The sequence below is a fragment of the Calypte anna genome, chromosome 2 (assembly GCF_003957555.1).
Source record: "Calypte anna isolate BGI_N300 chromosome 2, bCalAnn1_v1.p, whole genome shotgun sequence".
NCBI lineage: Eukaryota > Metazoa > Chordata > Aves > Apodiformes > Trochilidae > Calypte > Calypte anna.
This window is the reverse complement of record NC_044245.1, coordinates 47,826,223-47,845,055: the sequence shown is the minus strand read 5'-3', so window position 1 is coordinate 47,845,055 and position 18,833 is coordinate 47,826,223. Positions and strand designations below refer to the sequence as shown.

Sequence of the window (18,833 nt, the reverse complement as noted above, 5' to 3'; positions counted from 1 at the left end):
GGCATGCAAGCCTGCCATTCATAGTACTGCCAATTTTAGCACCCTTGAACCAAGAAGATATTCAAATAAATGATGAACGTAAAAGCCCAGGAAAAGGCTAGTAGGAGAGAGGGGGAACAGAGTGCATATCAGACTGACTTGGTAGACTAATTTCTAACTGCATGCTTCAGAAACTGATCTTGCTGGATGCTGTGACTAGGATCAACGTTTCTGTTTATTGGATCTGTATATCTGATTCTCTTTCACTAAGCAGAATACAAATTGATGTGAATCAGCTCTCAGAGTCACTGCAGTGGAAGGGTGATGCTCTCACTGCCTGTAGCCATGAGTCACTGAATGCATTGCACTGATTAGTAACACCAGCTCACAATTGCATAACCACTTTTCTTCTGTCTTGCAGTACAAAATCAGTACAGGGCATATGATTAAAAAAAGCTTTTACAAAAAAAAAGAAGAAAGAGAAAAGAAAGAGAAAGAAAGAAGAGAAAGAGAAAGAGAAAGAGAAAGAGAAAGAGAAAGAGAAAGAGAAAGAGAAAGAGAAAGAGAAAGAGAAAGAGAAAGAGAAAGAAAAAGGGAAAAGGAAAAGGAAAAGGAAAAGGAAAAGGGAAAGGAAAATGGAAAGGGAAAGGGAAGGGAAAGGGAAAAGGGAAACTGAAAAGGAAGGAAAGGAAAGGGAAAAGGAACAGGAACAGGAAAAGGAAAAGGAAAAGGAAAAGGAAAAGGGAAAAGAAAAGGGAAAACAAAAAAAGAAAAGAAAGTAATAGGGGGGCTCATTCCAGTGAATTTATACCCAGCTATAGTGAGCCACGTGCTTGCAGATATAGTAACTTCTTACCATACTTCATGTTGAAAACCAATCCTACAAACCTCTTTTCCATTGGTCATCAATAATACTAGACAGTCTAATAATATTCCAAATTTTCTATCTCTAGCAGCATTTGAAATCTGAAATTTGTATTTGAAATCATCTGAAAAGTGGACAGTTGTCCCATTATGCCAACAGAACAGGGGGCAAAGAGAGGGTCATCCAGTATAACGAGGGCTGCACTAGAAGACTCGACTGTTTTAGCTGCAGCAGAAGTGAATGTTGCTTTACCCAGGATGCTGCCATTTCACGTGGTTGCACACTCAGTAACACCTCTGGCAGCTCAGCACCGTGGCACGGGTTCAGCAGCAGCAAGAATGTGCCCAGGGAGAGGAGAGCTACTGAGGAGCCTCCTGCTGGGGGTCTGCTAGAGGAGCCCCCTGAGCTACGCCAGCGTTCCAGAGCTGAACATCTTACCCCATGGCTGGATTTTGAAAGGGACTGGGTAATTTTTATGACAGCTGGTTATAATTCAGCTAAGCCAGCTAATATAACGTCAAGGGAAACTTGTCATCATGCCTTAGAGAAATAAATCAATTGCTTGCAAAGTCTTAGAAGACAGTTCAGGTACAACTGAAGGATTTCTTATGCAAGTTACAGTATCAGAGGGACCACACTCCACTGGAGGCCAGATATCAGCTTAGCAAATAGCTTGATTTCCTATGGCAGCTCTTCTGCATAGAGTAATGCTTCCATTTTAAACAGAACATGGGGTGAATCTCACCACATAACAGACCTCAGCTTCATCAGGATAAGCAGTATTAGAAACAGAAATATAGAGAAAGAGGAAAGATAAATTTCAAAGACTTAGCTTTGGTGCTCACAGGATAGCAAGGATTATCTTGCAGGTTTCTTTTGGGACCAGACTTACTGGTAGTAACACAAGCAATGCAACAGTGTCAACACCAAATTGGGCTGGATCTACCAGCCCTGTCCTGCACTTTCTAGCTAGTTGGATTCCATTGATTTCTACTTGGATGTGGCAGTGCTGGTATGGCATCAGGGAGGTGCAAAGTGACTTCCCAGTGACACTGGGATACGCTGGAGACACAGAAATGTCCTTGACTCTAGCAAAACTAATGATGTTTTACAGCAGGGTAACAAACTCAAGCTTGGACTTCCTGTATTCTGAAACAGAAGTGAATGGAAAACACTTTATGATCTCTTTGTATTTGTTGTGGCTCCATAATATGTAACAACAAAAAAAAGGAGATTGTTGGCACTTTGAGATAAAAATCTTTAGTGGTGATGGACTAGGAGTGAGAATCTCTTTCTTAGTCCTTACTTCTATTCCTGCCTTTAAATGCAGTGATTCCTCTTGTGCTGCTCTCTGTGCATGTTTGAACATGTTATAGTTTCATGTTAGTATAGAAGGATTCAGGGCAAGTAGTTCTATCACCTCTGAAGAAACAGAAGCAAAACACAACCGCTAAGAGTCCAGTGATTCCCAGCTCTAAGTATGACACATTGAGCTTCTCCATTCTGTACAATTTGATTTTAACTGTTTTGATGCTAGATTTGTGCTTTAGAAAAAAAAACTTGTAACATTAAAATTTTCAAATACATGGTTTAGTTCAGGGTATATCGTGCTAAGAAAAATATTTAATTTTGCTTTTTCCTTTTTATAAAGAGGTTTGCAGGAAGGCTATGTAAACTTATTTATGGAAAGTGTAAAAGCTACTGGGAATCTATGCAGTGTATTTCCAAATGTCAGTACAACCAGCATTATTTCTCCTACCTCAGAGCTGCACTGTTTTTAATACAGTGCCTGAGATATTTATCACTCTATACTGCTGCAACAGACAGTTTCAAAGGCAGTCTTGCATTGAATGAGAGATGCTCTGCTGTTAGAATATATACTTCACATATAGATACATCTGTGCAGTGTTAAAATAGATACTACAGCTGGGTCATAGTCATATTGTATCCTGCCTACATATTAACAAGATGCAAATGACAAATACAAATTTTGCTATGTTTCTGTTGAAGAAATTAAAGCACAAACACAGACTTGAGGCTTTTCTTATGTACCTCGCTCTCTTTCTCAGCAACTCCAGTTGTCTCCTTATCCCCTGCCTCGACACTGTCCTGTATAAAGAGGAAATAAGGACATCACCTTACTCATGCTGAGGTAGTAGCTGCAGAGAAATTGGTATTAAGCTTAATGGAAACACAGCATATATGGGATGCATTGAAATGAATGGCTGAAACTGAGTGCAATAGTATATGGCAAGCAGAAAGATTCTTGCTGCCACATATAATTTGAAAAAAAAAGTAGTTATAGGCTAAAAAACAAGAAATAAACCCTTTTATTCATGTCATCATCATGCTGTAAGTGCTAAGGAGAATTTTATTTACTTCTGTTTTCAGTATTCACAAATACCTCCAGCACTGATGAATTTTTTAGGAAGCAACAATCCACCTCACTGCTGGCCTTGCAGATTTCTTACCCAAGACTAAGAAACTGTTTCCACTATAACCTGTTGCTGGTCCTTCAACTTGCTAGTTTCAAAATAAACTTTCTAAAACACTTACTTCTGCCACTCATGTATGACTGCAACTCATTTAGAGGAGCTGTTCAAAAGAGGTGGGTCACAAAGGTCATCATATTTTTGCAGAATCACCTTTCCCTAGGTTCGTATTCAGAGGTATATGGAGCAGGTGCCTGGCATTTAAAGGAATTAGACATGTGTCAGTGGTTTTTTAAATTTGCATCAAATGCATTGCATTACAATGGGATCCCCCCAGTGATATTTTTAATGGCACAGATGCTGCCCAACACTAGGTCCTTCTTTACAGAACCTGTAAGACTGCCTGAGCTGGAAGACTTTGGAAAACAGAAAAAAAAAGGCACAATTATTCCCAAAACTCTTTGGGACAGCTATGCCCTACCTATTCTCTAATTCTACTGTAGCATTTTTGAATTTAACCAGTGACTCCAACCAATAATATCTCTTCTCCTTGAGATACTGCTCAGTTTCAGCTATTGTACTGCATAGCTGACAGGTTGATGTCAACAGACTCAAAATTTCTAAAATTCAGGTGTCCTTTGGACTAGTTGGGAGTGCTTTTGTTACTGTTGGGGTTTGACTTCCTGCAGACACAGGCTATTTCTAAAGACACTTTGCTGAGTGTATGAGTCTGACCTCACAATTTGCAACTGTCTCAAAGGAGCAATTTTAAAATGAATAGCCTTGGCTAGGGTGGAGGAGCTGTCTGGCCAGAGCTGAGCAGGGGGTGACACCTCGATGTGATAAGACCTACTGGGTGTAGGCTATTCCTCTTCTCTGAGCACCAGCCTTCAATGCTGGGACATCCCTCCAGGCATGACTGAGCCACCTTTATTGTACTTGCGAAGCACCTGGCTAAGGGGGGCTGGAGCAGAGCAAGGATGGCACCAGGAAGAAGATAATGTGTGGAGACTACTCCCCTTTCCTGAGGGCCAACCTTCAATGCTGGGACACCCCTGGAGGCACGCTGTACTTGGGTAAAGTGGTTGGAACAGGAATGGCATCTGGAAGGAGATAAGAATTGATGACTGGGTGGAGGACTACACCCTTCTGCTCTCCTCCAGGCAGCCTGCCTGCTAACGACCCTGGCTGATGGGTCCCTGCGGGGGACCCTGCCCCTTCAGAACAAAAGGACTCCGGGGTATGTATTGCTGTCCATGCTCTGACTGTTTGTTGTCTCTTGACCCACCACCATCTCTGCACCAGACCCTGTCCAGGATCAGCGCCATCCTGAAGAACCTCACTGGACAGCTGGACCCCTGGTGGTGACTCTCTCTCTCTCATTCTTCCCACTTTCTTACCCTTTATTTCTCCACTTTTCTCTCTCATGCTTTCCTGCTGATTTCTTACCACTTTTTCTCTCTCTTTCTTATATCTTCTTTTCCTCTTTTGCCTGGCTCTACATTTTTGCCTGTGTCAATTGTCAAATAAAATCTGCTTGCACCCGACCCTTTCTATGGTTGGACTTTGTTTTGCGTATCCAAAGCAAAAATAAATCTTAATGTTACCTTGGACCGTAGCACTGAGGAAAAGCAAATCAATGTCCCATTACAGAAATGCACTTTGCTAATAATTTTTGAGGTTGTTTTGCAACCACAGATAGGCCAGATTTTTCAAAAGACCTGTAAGGATGAAGACAAGTTATGCAAATCTATGAGGGCACAGTAGCTTGGACTGTCTGCTTTAGAAGTGAGACATTAGGTGACCTCAAGTTCTCAGGCCCCAGCTAGCTGCCTTCACATCCCCATAGCTGTCACTCAAAACTTTCTACTAGTTCCAGCTGAAATGGTTGCCTGTTTCTTTGTTTAATAAAAGGATGTGGAGTTATAGCCAAAATTCATATCATTCATGTTTTTTCTAATCTAATCTTCTAGTATTGCTTGCAGTCACCTCATAAGCCCCAAACATGTCCAGATGCCAGGGCAAGGCAGCTGCTGACAGCAGTGTTACCATAGAAACCTCTCACAGCTTTATCCCGCTAAAATTACAGTGTTATGTAACCTTTTTTTAATGATTAATTCTTCTTTTGCTGACAAGCCTCTGCCATGGAATCCTCAATTTTACAGTAGGCTTAAGGAGACTGCAGAGAGTCTTAAATAGAAAAAACAAATATCAACTGAAAAATGTAATTATTATTCTCTCTTGTGAAGCCTTCCCTACTTCCGCCATTAATAACGAGCTGAATTTCTACCATTAGCTGTATTTACAAGTCAATTTGCCTTTGGGAAAGAGCATCATTTAGTCAGCAATGTGCCAGTATCTTCCCTGGAAAATATTCTCTGGTAAGAATCCTAACAGTCCAGCTTTCGGTCTCTGCAGAAGAATCTAATATATACAGATATTTCAAATGAGGAATGCTCAAATGAGGCACAGATTTAAAGGGAAAAGGGAAATTAAGGAGAGCTTTCCAAAGCTAATCTGACTATCATGCACTAATCAAATTAGCAACATTTTGCTTTTTCTTTTTTGATTAGCTGAAAGTTGAGATTCTGTGGATTGTGGGGTTTGAGATGAGAATCACAGTAGCATGACCTGTACAATTTTTGGGGCATGAAAGCCCAGTAAAAAGGAGGACTGAAATAAAATTGGAGTAAATTAACACCCTGGTTCTATAGAGAAAAAAAATGTTGCTGCAGCCTTCAACAGTATTACACTACACATCAGTTCTCTCCCATATACAAGAACCAGGTATTTTTAATAGCCTCATGCTCCATCTTTGCACCTGCACTTAATTGCATATTCAGAATTTGAACACAGTCGACCACACTTCTGTATATAAAACTTGCATTTCTTTACCTAATAGCATTGTACCTACAGTGGGAATCAATCATAATTAGATACCCTCAAAGTTTCAGGGTATTTCCTGCACTCTGCTGTACTTGCTCTGTGTCTGCAAAGAGCCTGGCAGGAGGCAGTTTTGTACATGCTCATCTTTGAATTTCATCTTTGAAAACCACAGGATTTATTTAGCTGAGTGTCTGACTGCTTTAACAGAGTCCATGCAGACATCAAACCCAAAGCACTGAAAGGCTCCTTCCAAACTAATGAGAATAATGAGAGTCAAAAAGCTGATCTCTGAGCCCTGCTCTCAACTCCAAGCACTGTGCCTGACATGTAGGAGAATAAGAAGGGGAAATAATAAGATTTCATAAGGTTTTACTTTATTATAATATTCTCACATCATCTTTCTTTGAATGTGAAAAAAATTATGTAGTGAGAAAGGGAGTATATTTGAAAAATAATTAAATCAATGGCTAGTGCATTATACCCTTTAGACTGTATCCTTTAGATTTTACAATTGCCTTTGGGGATGCTATGGAAATAGGGAAACAACTGTTTCAGTGTGCAGAAATCCATGCTAGGACTTTTTACCAACCTCCAACAATGAAGAATGTGTGCCATACATTTTCTGGATTAATGGGATGTGTCAGGAAACTTACCACTGAAAAATTAAACTGATCAGTGGCTATCACTCAAAGCTGGAAGTTATTAAACTCAGTAAAAGACTCCCAGTAAGAAAGGATCTGTCAATATTATACAACTCTACCTTTGAAGTAAACTGTCACTCATAAAGCAATTGAATGCAGAATTGCTGTTGATAAATGACATCTTTTGCAACTCAGTGTACTTTTCCTTAGCTTTGATCATATTTTTAATTCATCCTAATCTTAAAAATTCTTCTTTTCAAGTCCTAGAAAACCCCTCCTGAAAACCCAACCCTTCAGGGATAAATGCAGAATTACTACAATTCAGACATTTTAAAAATCATCACTTTTAGCTTCAATGCCTCCAGCCTTCCTCCTGGATTGCTCTTAATTGCCTGGCTCTTGCACTGTGTTTCTCTCCTGACAGCTCTGCAGCCCTGTGCCTCAGCTGCCCACAGACCAGACACAGAACTACTCATGGACAGCCAGGCAGCAAAATGGGTCATCTGAAAAGGCTGTGCCAGCTGACAAGCAGATGTGTGGTGCTGCAGCCATGGCCTTCCATTTAATTAGCACTTAAGCCATGCAACAGGCTTCAGAGGATTGCTTTGTCTTAGTGTGAGGCAAAAAGAAGCTGACTTCCTTTTAGAAAAATGGTGAACTTTTTACCATTTTTTCCTTTATGAAATCTTTACAGATAATAAAAATTAAATAATCTAGAAACAACCTTTTCAGCTTCATTAGTATCTGTTCTTCCACATTATCCCCTGCCAATCATTCATTGGAAGAGGAGAACTCCAGACCAATGACTGATTTCCCTTATCTCCTCTCCCCACCTTTCTTCCCTCCTTCTTTATTCCAAACTGTCAAAATTACTCTGACTATACTTGAGGCATTCTGGAAAAGAGTTTGACAAAGCAATGTGCCTCAGACAGGCAATTTCATTCTTTGCCTTAGTACAGGGTTGACAAGTTATTACTGTGATTTATATCAACTGAAAGGTGGGAGAGAGCCTGGTCTCCACAGTCTGTGCTGTTTCTTCATTTGGTTATGTCATTGGAAGGGGATGATCCTGAAGTCACTTACTCCAGTGTGTACCATAGAATCAAACCAAAGTGAATTGAAAAAAAATAGTGAAATAAATCTTCAACATTCATGTGAGTGTATTCAGAATTAAGCCCTAAATATAGTTCTGGGGAACACATTGTGACTATTTCCCTCCATAGTTACAATGCTGCTAGGAGTCCAGGAGAATGGGAAGGCTTGGAGAGACAAGCATGATCTTCCCTTTCCCTCCAGAAGAATCCAACCAGCACTGCCTCCCTTTCCTTCCACAATAAATTACTTTTCCTTGCTTAGGAAGATGGAAGCCAGGGAAGGATGAATTAGGCAGGTGCCACTGCTGAAGTTCAGCCTGTTTCTCTGTATTAGTTGGATTTCTTTGTATTAGGCTGGGTATCACTTTTTAATCCCACAGTATGGACAGCTGGAAACACCCACACAAACTCATCAGTGTAAGGTTTTTAACGAACTACATTTGTACTCCAGAGCCTTGCATGACAACATAACTTATTCATTGCTTCTGCTGAAGACTTCATTTAGTATCACCTGTGGCTTTTGCATGGGTCTGACACCACCAGCAGATAACCAAACTGTCCTTGGCAGGCAGGTACAGTTATAGGGCCTAATTTTGTCCCCATAACTTAATGACACTATTCAAACTAAAGTCATCAATAAATGCCACCATTAGGCTTGTAGAATCTGAGTCACTGCCATTAATGAAAATGTTAACAAGGTCAGCTTCAGAGACAGAGCCACAAGATGTGACATATCTGATAAGTTTTCTGTCCATACTCTGTGCTGCCACATCTGTAGGTGCCAGCTACTTCCATGTTCTTCAGCTAATTTGCATCTACATCAGCTTAATATTGCTTGCCATGTGGAGGTGTATCAAATCCTTACTGAAAACCACCTAATTTTATGATGAATTTGGTATCACCTTCTCTGCTTAGCAGATGACGATACGCAAGGACTCAGCCAAGGGCAAGAGCAGTTCAGCAAATTGACCAAACTGCTCAGTGGCCAAAAGCCACAGCTCTACAGCTTCCACTGGCTTCTGTGGAAATTTGAACATTATATTGTCATGAGAAAAGTGTGGCCAAAAGAACAGAGGCATTTTTCCTCCAGGGTTTCTTAGCCCATTCTTATCAGCCCCCACCAAGACCTTCTAACATTTGTATGTAGAAGAGGAACCTCAGTTGGGAAAAATGGACATTCACTGCAATACCAGTTATAAAAAGGGATGCTAGTCAAGCAGAAACCCCCCACACCTACAGACTCAGACCTCCTCTCAATTTGTAGTGATATCAGGTGCCCTGCTTTGTTCTTGCAGAGCTTGTATTTTCTTCTCTCACTGCTTCCTGAGTGCTGACATGTAAAACTTTCCAAACTGGTGCTTGCAGTTCACTCTTCAGCTTATGGCTGGCTTCTAAGACTGTGACCCTTGTAGACATTTACATTACAAAAACATTTTCTGGTACTTTTATGCTCTAGCAAGGACCATAGAAGATGTACATCAGCTTAGTGCTTACAGCTCAGTTTGAAATGAAATGCAGAAACTGCTAATAAGGTAATTTTAAAAAGGCATTAATTCTTTCCCCTTCTGAAGTTCATCTGGAATCAATCAATCTGTGAAACTACCATCACTCAGTTGAACTTCAGTCTCAAATGCCAAATGTAAGAGGAATGACATTCTAGGGCTGATTGGAGGACACGTGCTGGAGAGGCATGCTGTGATGTAGTGGGTGCTGGGGAAACCATCCATGGATGGACGGTGATGATGAAAAGGATGGCTGAAATGCAGCAGGCACATTCACTATGATGAAAGGTGGCTCAGATGAATCCCGGGAGGTGGCATAGAGGACCAGTCACTCACCACAGCCTGCTCTGGTGGCTCAGCAGACTCAGCAGGGATGGCCTCCTTTTCCAAAACTGCAGCAGCAGGGGTTTCCTCGACTGTGGGTTCCCCAGGTGGAGCTTCTTCAGCCTCAGTCTTTTGTTTTATTCATTTTTAAGTAGACAGTGGAAAAATTGTTGAGCAACATATGATAATGGGGCGGGAGGAATGGGAGCTGTGCCTGGCACAGGGCTGCTTCAGGCTCAGTATAGCTGGGGTTTGCCAGGGAGAAGATGGAAGTACTTGGCCTAACAGCATCTACAGGGCATTTTCATCCTTTATATTCTATTTGTAAACCGAGTCAGTTCTACATCTCCCTTGCAAAGAAAGCAAACACCAGCTTCCTGAGCTACAGAATGGGGTGATGAAAGTGGAGAGAAGTCACTCAATTTACTCAGAAATCTCTGGAAACTGATGGCAAGGCAACAAGTTGAAACTGTCAATCATGTGTACCAACCCTGGGATTCAAATACAAGCTTTTAAAATGATTCCTTATTCCCAAGTTCTGTCTTTTCTCAGACAACATAGTCTGTTCTCCAGTCAAGATAAGCAGCAATTAGCAGAGACTCAAAAAAGTTTTTACATGCACAAGGGGAACCACTGGATGCTTGGATTCTGTCAGTGTGAAAATCATCCCTGGTTTCATATTAAAACACATTTCCTCTTGAGCTCTCAATCAAGAGCTACAAGACATCCATTTATCAACCCACTACAAGGACTTCCACTCTTTTAAATTATGACTTAAGCTTGCTTTTTAGCAAGAGGATCTAGCAGCCATCACCAGCCCTGCAACACATTAATTCAGTCCTGTGGCAAAATAGCTCACAGCAAAAGTGTAATTTCCAATGGAGACATCACTTTGCAAATACAGGAGCAAACAAGGGGAGAGCTGCAAGCTGTGCTCAGCACATTCCATTTATAAAGATGGCTGACTCAACCTGATAGAATAACCCCAGTAGATTAATTTTCCATGAACAAATTGGTCAGCATAATATGAAACTGAAAAGCTACTTAGCTGCTTTGCAGTTGGTAACAGGCAGCTGACTAGAAAGGTCTCCTGTGATGAAGTGACAGCTTCCATGAAATTCTTAAAAGATACTAAAATCTTCTCCCTGATATTTTTCAGGGAAAAATCCATAGCCTCTCTTCTCACAGAGTCTTTAAGCAGACTGATTTCTAACTAGGTACAGAGAAATCTGCCTAAGCAAGACCTTCAGGATTTGGCATGGCATAAAGAACATTCAATATAATATAACATGCTGAGCAGAAATGTGTGTGTGTAGCGTGTTAGTGCTAGCTCTAGGGATCTTCACAAAGAAGAAATAGAATGAAATGAAAACCATGAAGTAGATTGATCCCAGGTAAGAAAACTAATGAGTTTCCTGAGGTTTAACAATGGAAGAAACTTTCAGGCTTAAAATCACAGGCAACATTACAAGGCAGATTGCATTGATTTGCTTCAAGTCACTTGTGGACAAGTGGTCTTCATATTAGTTACCACATTTCAGCTACAGGTGAAAATACTCTCACCATATTCAGTAACCATTATGAACACATGCACCACCAGAGGCTTATATAAAATCTACACTAAATAATACTGAGCATCACTCTGCTGCTATTAAGCAGCTATAGCACTCACCCAGCAATGCTGCTAATTCCACCTCCTTACTGCAGACTAACCAAAGACTGTGAGATAATCTATGAAACTGCCCAAGTAGGATCACTTCCAAAAAGATTCCTCCACTCTTAGAACCAGACTGTGCCTACTAATAATATGTGAGGAGTGGATAAAACTATAGCAATACTGGAGATATTTAAACAGCCATCAGGTTCTGTCAACCTGCTTGCTGTACACTAGAGAATTAGTACTCTTGTAATTTTTTAAATGATATATTTGAACAAAATGTTTGACTACACCTTTAGAAAGTGAACACATCTTAGAATGTAATTTTTAAAAAAATTTTCTCAGCATGATCCTTTTCACCATCCAGTGAAAAACTGTATCAGTGAGCAAAGGTTACAACTACAGCGATGCCACCCAGCAACTTCGAGGTTAAGATTTTGTCATTCAGAGGACAGAAAACACAAAACAGGAGAAAATACCCTTGCACTAAGGAAAAATTGTGCTACTTTTTACAAAGCATTTTAAAAGGAAGCGAAAGCCACTACTTACCAAAGGCTCTGTCACATTCTCAGTTGATTGCACTGTAAATGCAGAAGTATCCTAGATACATAAATGAAAAACAATGATGAAAAAATATTTGAGACAGCATGCTTGCAGGTGCCTATCAAAGACTTGATTTTTTTGATGCTATATTCCAGTAAAGTCATAAGCAAATTCACATAAAATGAGATGACAGATAATGTAAATAGGAATTTATAATAATTATTAGTTAAGCACTACTAAAGACATTTCTTTTTCAATTATATATTTTATCCCTCTAAACTGTACAATGTTATGAAAGGCAGTGAAAAAACTTTCATTAAATATGTGCAAATTGTGAGGACTTTGTTTACACAGAACACACTTCTAAGTTGTGAAACTCACAACCTTTTTGCAGACTACATGTGCCAGTGCTTGGGAAGTACACTAGCTCTAAGCTACTTCAATATCTTCTTGATTTGGAGCTTTTCTTTGAGCAGTAACTATAGTAAGTACAGAGAGAAAATTTTACCTTCATTAGAAAGTACAAAAATGTAGATGCTTTTCAACATCTTACTAATTTGGAACCAATTTAGTTGCAAAATACTGATTCAGTGGGGGCAAATTTTGATTTCCTAGGGGAAAGCATTTTGTTTTAATTATTACAGGTCGTAGCCTTGTGATTGGACCCTTCCTCCTGGACCCTTTACTAGTTTAGGCATCCCAGAGAGGAATGGTTGAAGTACTGGAAGACTTCTTTCCATCCTTGTGTAAGCTCAGGTTTTTTTGGGTACTTTTGAAAAATGGTGGGAAGGGTGTGCTGTGGATGAGCCATTCTCTAAAAGGATGCTGGAAATTAATGAGGCCCCAGGTTATCTACCTGAAATTTGGGATCTTGGCACAGCCAAGAAAGTATAAACATGGTATCTTCATGAGCTGTACCTCTGCGATGCCTAACACAAAGTGTCACGATCAGAACAGCAGCAAATAATTTAACTATGAGATTAAAATGTGTCTTAAATGAAAATAAAGATAATGAAAGAAATAAAATTCATTATATATATACACACAGAGAGCCACTGAAAGTACATGAAACCAAGGCAACCAGGCTTTACAGGAGTTTGGAATTGTGAGAAAAACCCACAGAAGAGTACAAAAGAAAAGCTAACTCAGGCCTTCTAGGAGAAAATCAGTCCCACTAAGGTAGTCAGATTTTTGCTATTAAATTAAGTCAGGACAAGAGTATCAAGAGAATCAAGAGTATCAAGCATTATTCCAGTAACATCAGGAATAATTTCTGAAAACGGTCAGGGTTTGGATTTGAGTCTGTATGATGTAGTTGTGCAGCTTGTCTGAAGAACATATTTCCTGAAATCGTACAGCGAGTTCTAATTCCTTCTTAACAGAACAGAAAAAAAATAATCTAAAAACATGTTTATTTCTTACCTGTGCAAATCCATTAAATGCTGTGCCGGATGCCTAAGTAGAAGTGAAGAGCAGAAAAAATTATAATCTGTTTACTAAATCAGAACACGAGTCAAAATATTTTTGTTTGCAAAATAAAAATAGGCCAGACATTAAAAAAAAAAGAAAAAAAAGAAGGGTAAGGCAGCAAGAAATCGTACAACAGAGCTATTTGATAACAGGTATCACAGGCTTAAAGAAAACATCAAAACCAAAATTCAGAGTATTTTTGTGAAATAATAATAACAAAAAAAGAAAAGGTGCATTTTAAAAGTTAAACAAATAAAACACAAAACATGTGAGACACAGAAGTGCCTTCACGGTTCAAAGCTTCATTCACCATTTTGAAACACGTTTTTGTCAGCCTGCTTGATTACAGGGCTGAAGGGCACCACACTATGAGCAGTTGCATGGCAGTTTCTCAAAAAAAGAACAGCAGGGGCTTAGGAGGGGCAGTGGGAAACACACAAATGGATTGTTTTTAAACGACAAGGTTATGCATGGCCTAAGGAACTCTTTGTCTAGACTAGGCTACACACTGGGGTAGGTACCTCTTCTTTATCAGCCTCAATTTCCTGGTACAACAATCCATATCTCCGGTTAGCAATTTCATCTTCAGATAAATCTGAGTTGTTGGTCTCATTGTCTTTGGGACTAGTTGAACTCTCGGTGCTAGCATTTCTGGAATTTCCCATTTGAAACAGAGTCAAGGGTCTAGCTATCTCCTTGCTCGGTCCAGGATTGCTAGTGCCTGCCTGCTCCCCAGGCCAGCCTTGTTTTAATGGTGCCTCCTGAGTTATATTGCTTGTGCTCGCACCTACTTCTCCCCAGCTGTTATCAGTCCCTCCTAGATCTTGGGTAGACCATTTAGTACTAATGCCTAACCAAACATTTTCCTTGTTACCTTCCTCTGAGTCTTGCTGCTTGGGGAAAAAGGGCCAATTATCCAGTCCGTTGGCTTGGCCATCTGACAGATTAGAAAACCCCCAGGAATCATTAGTAACTGTTGGATCCCAGTTTGCCAGCCAGGGGTCTGTTTCGAAGGCATCAGGAACACCACTGCCACTAGGATGCTCTTCAGCCACTGCTGCTGCCACCCTACCTGTCACTTGGTCTTCTGCATTATCTAGGCAAGGATTACCACAGCTTGTGCTAGCAGCATCACCTGTCTCAGGCAGCAATGGCCACTCTTTTTCAGCAGCAGCTTGGCCTTCAGCAGCAGCGCTACCATTTGGGAGGAGGCTGATGCTACTGTCTTCAGTCTCTTTAACAGACTCTTCTGTGCTGAACAGTTCAGCATCACACAGAACATTTCCAGTGTCTGCAGGGTCCTTTTCTGCGTGGTCAGCTACCTCTAGGTCAACATGTGCCGTCATGTTTATACCATCCATGGGTGCACTCTCTCCAGCACCACTGCCGGTTTGGTCTAAGACATCCTCAAGTGTCCTTTCACGGTCCTGATCCCAGATACCAAAGACTCCCTCAGGTTCAGTGACGGTGTTTTCTACACTTTTACAGTTGTCCACTACTACTTTGTCCCCAGCTTCCAGCCCTGTGCTCAACAATGCTAATTCTCCATCTCCCTCATCAATGACATTGACCCCTTTGCATTCTTCTTCCCTAAGGTTTTCTAGCTTAGCACCACTACTTCTGCCCACATCCCCATCATTATCTTCCAACTCATATAAATTTTCTACCTCCGTGCTGACTAAAATGTCAATATCAGATTTTGCTAAACCTTCATGAAGTTCTGCCTCAGTGTTTTGGTCTGTTTTGCAACCTGGCTCTTCCAGTCCCTCTATACCCTCTACCTCCTTGTAGTAAACAGCTTCGGTCTCTACCTTTTCACTTGGCTTGACACCTGCCCACTCTTCTTCCTCCCGCTCTTCCTCTGCCTTTTGCACATCACAAGGGATGGGTTCATCCAACAAGCTATTAGTTCCCAGGATGGGTGTCTCAAAACTTGTTAAGTTCTCTAAAGGCTGATGGGTCACCACATCTTCCCATGGGGCATTTTTGGCATCCAACTGGTTCTCCAGTGAAGTCCTCTGGTTTTCGTTTACAGAAGCTGACCCTGGTGCAGCATCCTCATGCTCACCTACAGCAGGCCAAACACTAGCAGGAAAAGTACCCGTGGATTCACTTGAGGTTTGCTCTGCCCCAGGGAAAAGCAAAGAACCGCCTGCAGCAACTTCCTGGCTGACACTGGGTGTGCTAACATCTAGGCCCCAGTTGAGTGAACCTAGATCAGTTTGAGATCTGTTAGTATCTTCTGATGGCCCACTGTTTGGGGTTTCCTCCATGACCAGGTTACACAGGGAAAGACTTTTTGAAGAATCAGGCTTTAAGCAGACAGAAAAGCAAAGAAAAAACACAAGATGAAAAAGATAAAGGCGGATTTGATGAGAAAACACAATATAATACTAGAGTAATTTTAATTTAAAGAATGAAAGTGACTAAATTAAGCAGTTTAAGGAAAAGCTATGTGGTTTGCAACTTTTGGAGGCTGTAGATTGCAATGCAAAAGAGCAGCACTGATAGACAAAACCAGGAAACTATATATTACACCACACTGATTCAAGCATGTCTCTAGAGTGGCTGCGATTTTAGGGGGAGGTTTGCTTACCGGCTGCACCAATTCGCTGCTTGTCTGTATAGAAGTAGATCATACATGGAAAACACAGAAAATAAGAACATGACATTCTTTGTTACAGCAGCAGTTCACTAATCAGCAGTTCTCAAACCACCAGCAGTTACCAAGTTGGCCTGCAAAGGAATGGCAGGTCCTCTCCTGCCACGCTGCTGAAGACTAACCCCAGGCCCCTGAATATAAGGCACACTTCTAGCCTCTGGGTTACATTATAAAGGAAGTTCTACATGTATATTCAATATTTAACACATCTTGCTATCCTTTGACAGCCACTGACATTTTATTATGGGTATCCTATTGCATCTCAACTGAAAGGGGAGGTTGCTCTGCAAGGCAATGAAGAAGGAAGGAAGCAACCCAAGTACCACTGGGGTTCATTTATATTTACACTAAGGCATTGCTGCAGAGGGCCCTGGGCATACATCTTTGATTCTCCATTACCCTGCACCACTCAGAGGCACTGACATCCACACAGACCAAAGTGTCAAGTCACAAAGCCAGCCATCTAAACTGCCACATGGAATAGATAAAATCCTGCAAGAATGATCAAAAACTACTCTACTTATTATTAAGAGAAACTCAGCAAAATGCACCCCTCATTTCAACCAGCTCACTATTTAACTCTTTTTTTATAAATGAGAGAAAAGAGGAAAATAACTGTAATACAGAATGCATATATAATATTAATAAGCTATAAATAAAGCTCTGTGAAAGGAAGACATTAATAAAGCTATCTAATATAAATTCAGAGTAATAAATTCAAAGCAGCTCTGTGTTATTTTAGCTCCTCTAGGTATTGGCAGCCCTGAAATTTTGTCTAGTCTACAGATGTGACTGCTTTTTCAGGCTTTTCCAATAGAAAGAGATGAGCATTTGTTCTCAGAACAGTGCTGCAAATCTGCATCCACAGATTTCTTTGCTGTCTGAAGCTGCAAAAAGTCAACAAATGCGTGTACCTCAGCCCTGCTATCTCCATGATGTAAAGTCAAAAGAAAGCTCAAGAAAATGAGGTGTTTTCTCCCTGCAGATCGTTGTACTTGATTTGGTATCAGAAGGAAGATTGAAGGATTCACACAGTTTTCTATAGCTGTAGCTTCTTTTGTAACTCCAGTTCACCATATGCCCAAAAAGACAAGTTAAATTCTCTCTTTCTCTCCTGAATTTTAAGAAAGTAGTTGTCCATTGGGTTAAAGTCCCGAGGAACTATAGCTTCAGATAACTACAACTACCATTGTGACAAGCATCCATGCCTACCATCTAATAGTTGTAATTCAGGCATGAGCAGAAAAGCAACACACACTTAGCTATAATGATTGTAAAACTTATTAGCCTAGATTTCTCACATAATTTTGGTTTTTTAGGCCAAGTAACAGATTTTTTTGCTGTTGTGTATTTTAAATGATCCCCAGTGCCTTCATTTACTTGAAAGTGTTTGTGATGATCTGTGAATTACTTATCTTGGCTTTGACAAAAACATAAATATGAGTTCAGGGTGTAACAAAATCAGAGGCACAGAAATAGCCCAACCTGCAATGATAAATATCAAGACTTACCGTCCATAGATCCCATGGCAATGTCTAAAGAAAGGAGAGGAAAAAAAAAAAAGAATCTTTAGAAAAATACCATTCAAATATTGTATGTTCAACCTACTACGTAACTGTGTGCATTAGCTAATAAGAAATCACTTATTTATATGCATATTTATAATAAATATCTCATACATTAACCTCTGTGTGTGTATGGGCATTTCTAATTGGATGGGCAGTATGCGATGGATTCTGATATTCCCACTTTGAAACCGTTGTTGATTTCCAGCAAAATCATCCCACTCTGTACTTGAGTAACAGCCAGATTCTGAGCTGGTGACTGAACATCTTTTAACAGATACAGGAGTCTCTGTAAGGTACAAGCTTTTAAGAGTCAGATTTTTTAAGTCAGATTTTTTTGCCAGTTAAACAAATGATCCAGCTATCCACTGCAAACAAGTGGGTTTCCTTGTAACTCTGACACCAAGCAGGAAAACAGCATGGGTTTTTTGGGAAAAAACCCAATAAAGTTGATCGATGTTTTAATTTTCTTTTTCAGTCTGCTGAGTAATAGATGTTATTGACCTCTCAGGAGAAGAGCTGAATGGAGAGATGAAAGAAAAGCAGCAGACTTCCTGCCAAGTACCAATAGCCAATTACATGAGAAAGAACTCTGCTGGTTGGTCCCAAAACTGTCAGAAATGCTTCAAAACGTATCTCCTATATTCACACATAGGTCTGTGAGAAGCAAAACCTAAAGATATTCATAAAGTAGGATATAAAACGTCTCATGAAATATCTGCAGATATTAAATGTGGCACATAACATTTGCTTGAGAGAAAGGATGGCTGCATATAGCTTCTTTTCATGCCTGCTTCTTACTTTATAAGGACAGAATAGCTTCTTCTTTCATGAACATAAGACACAGTAATAAGTCACTACTCAGATTTACAGTAAATTAACATCAACATCCATTTCTCAATCAGTTGAATTTTGAGTCAAGGTATGTTCTTCTTCAGTGGATGTAATTTACACATGTACATGCTTACTCCACTGCAACATTATTAGCTGAACATTCAAGCCTTAAGGAAAAAATGATAGGTCTCTTCTTATAGTGCTAACTGGTGCAGAACCTAGAGATGTCCTGCAGACTTCTATGGGAGGAAAGTTTCCTTTCATCGCTGATGAGGCTTTTAGCATGAGGAGGAATGAACATACAGAGGGAAAAGACCACAGCTAACACACGGAGGTGAGGGCCAGGCACATTTAGAAAGGCCACTTCTGAAGCTGTCAC

General features: G+C 40.3%; 1 protein-coding gene across 3 annotated transcripts in view; it reads right to left on the bottom strand.

The window, feature by feature from the left end:
* Positions 1 to 18,833, bottom strand: part of AMPH (amphiphysin) — a 110,331-nt gene that overhangs the window by 7,120 nt on the left and 84,378 nt on the right. The window contains exons 13-19 of one of the 3 annotated variants that reach the window (XM_030445070.1): positions 17,567 to 17,590; positions 15,990 to 16,013; positions 13,346 to 13,378; positions 11,930 to 11,980; positions 9,736 to 9,852; positions 2,871 to 2,953; positions 2,250 to 2,266 (exon numbers count right to left, since the gene is read on the bottom strand). In XM_030445070.1, the coding sequence (XP_030300930.1) occupies positions 2,250 to 2,266; positions 2,871 to 2,953; positions 9,736 to 9,852; positions 11,930 to 11,980; positions 13,346 to 13,378; positions 15,990 to 16,013; positions 17,567 to 17,590 (349 nt within the window). The remainder of the gene's footprint in view (positions 1 to 2,249; positions 2,267 to 2,870; positions 2,954 to 9,735; positions 9,853 to 11,929; positions 11,981 to 13,345; positions 13,379 to 15,989; positions 16,014 to 17,566; positions 17,591 to 18,833) is intronic. The other 2 variants (XM_030445069.1, XM_030445068.1) reach the window with 2 other exon arrangements.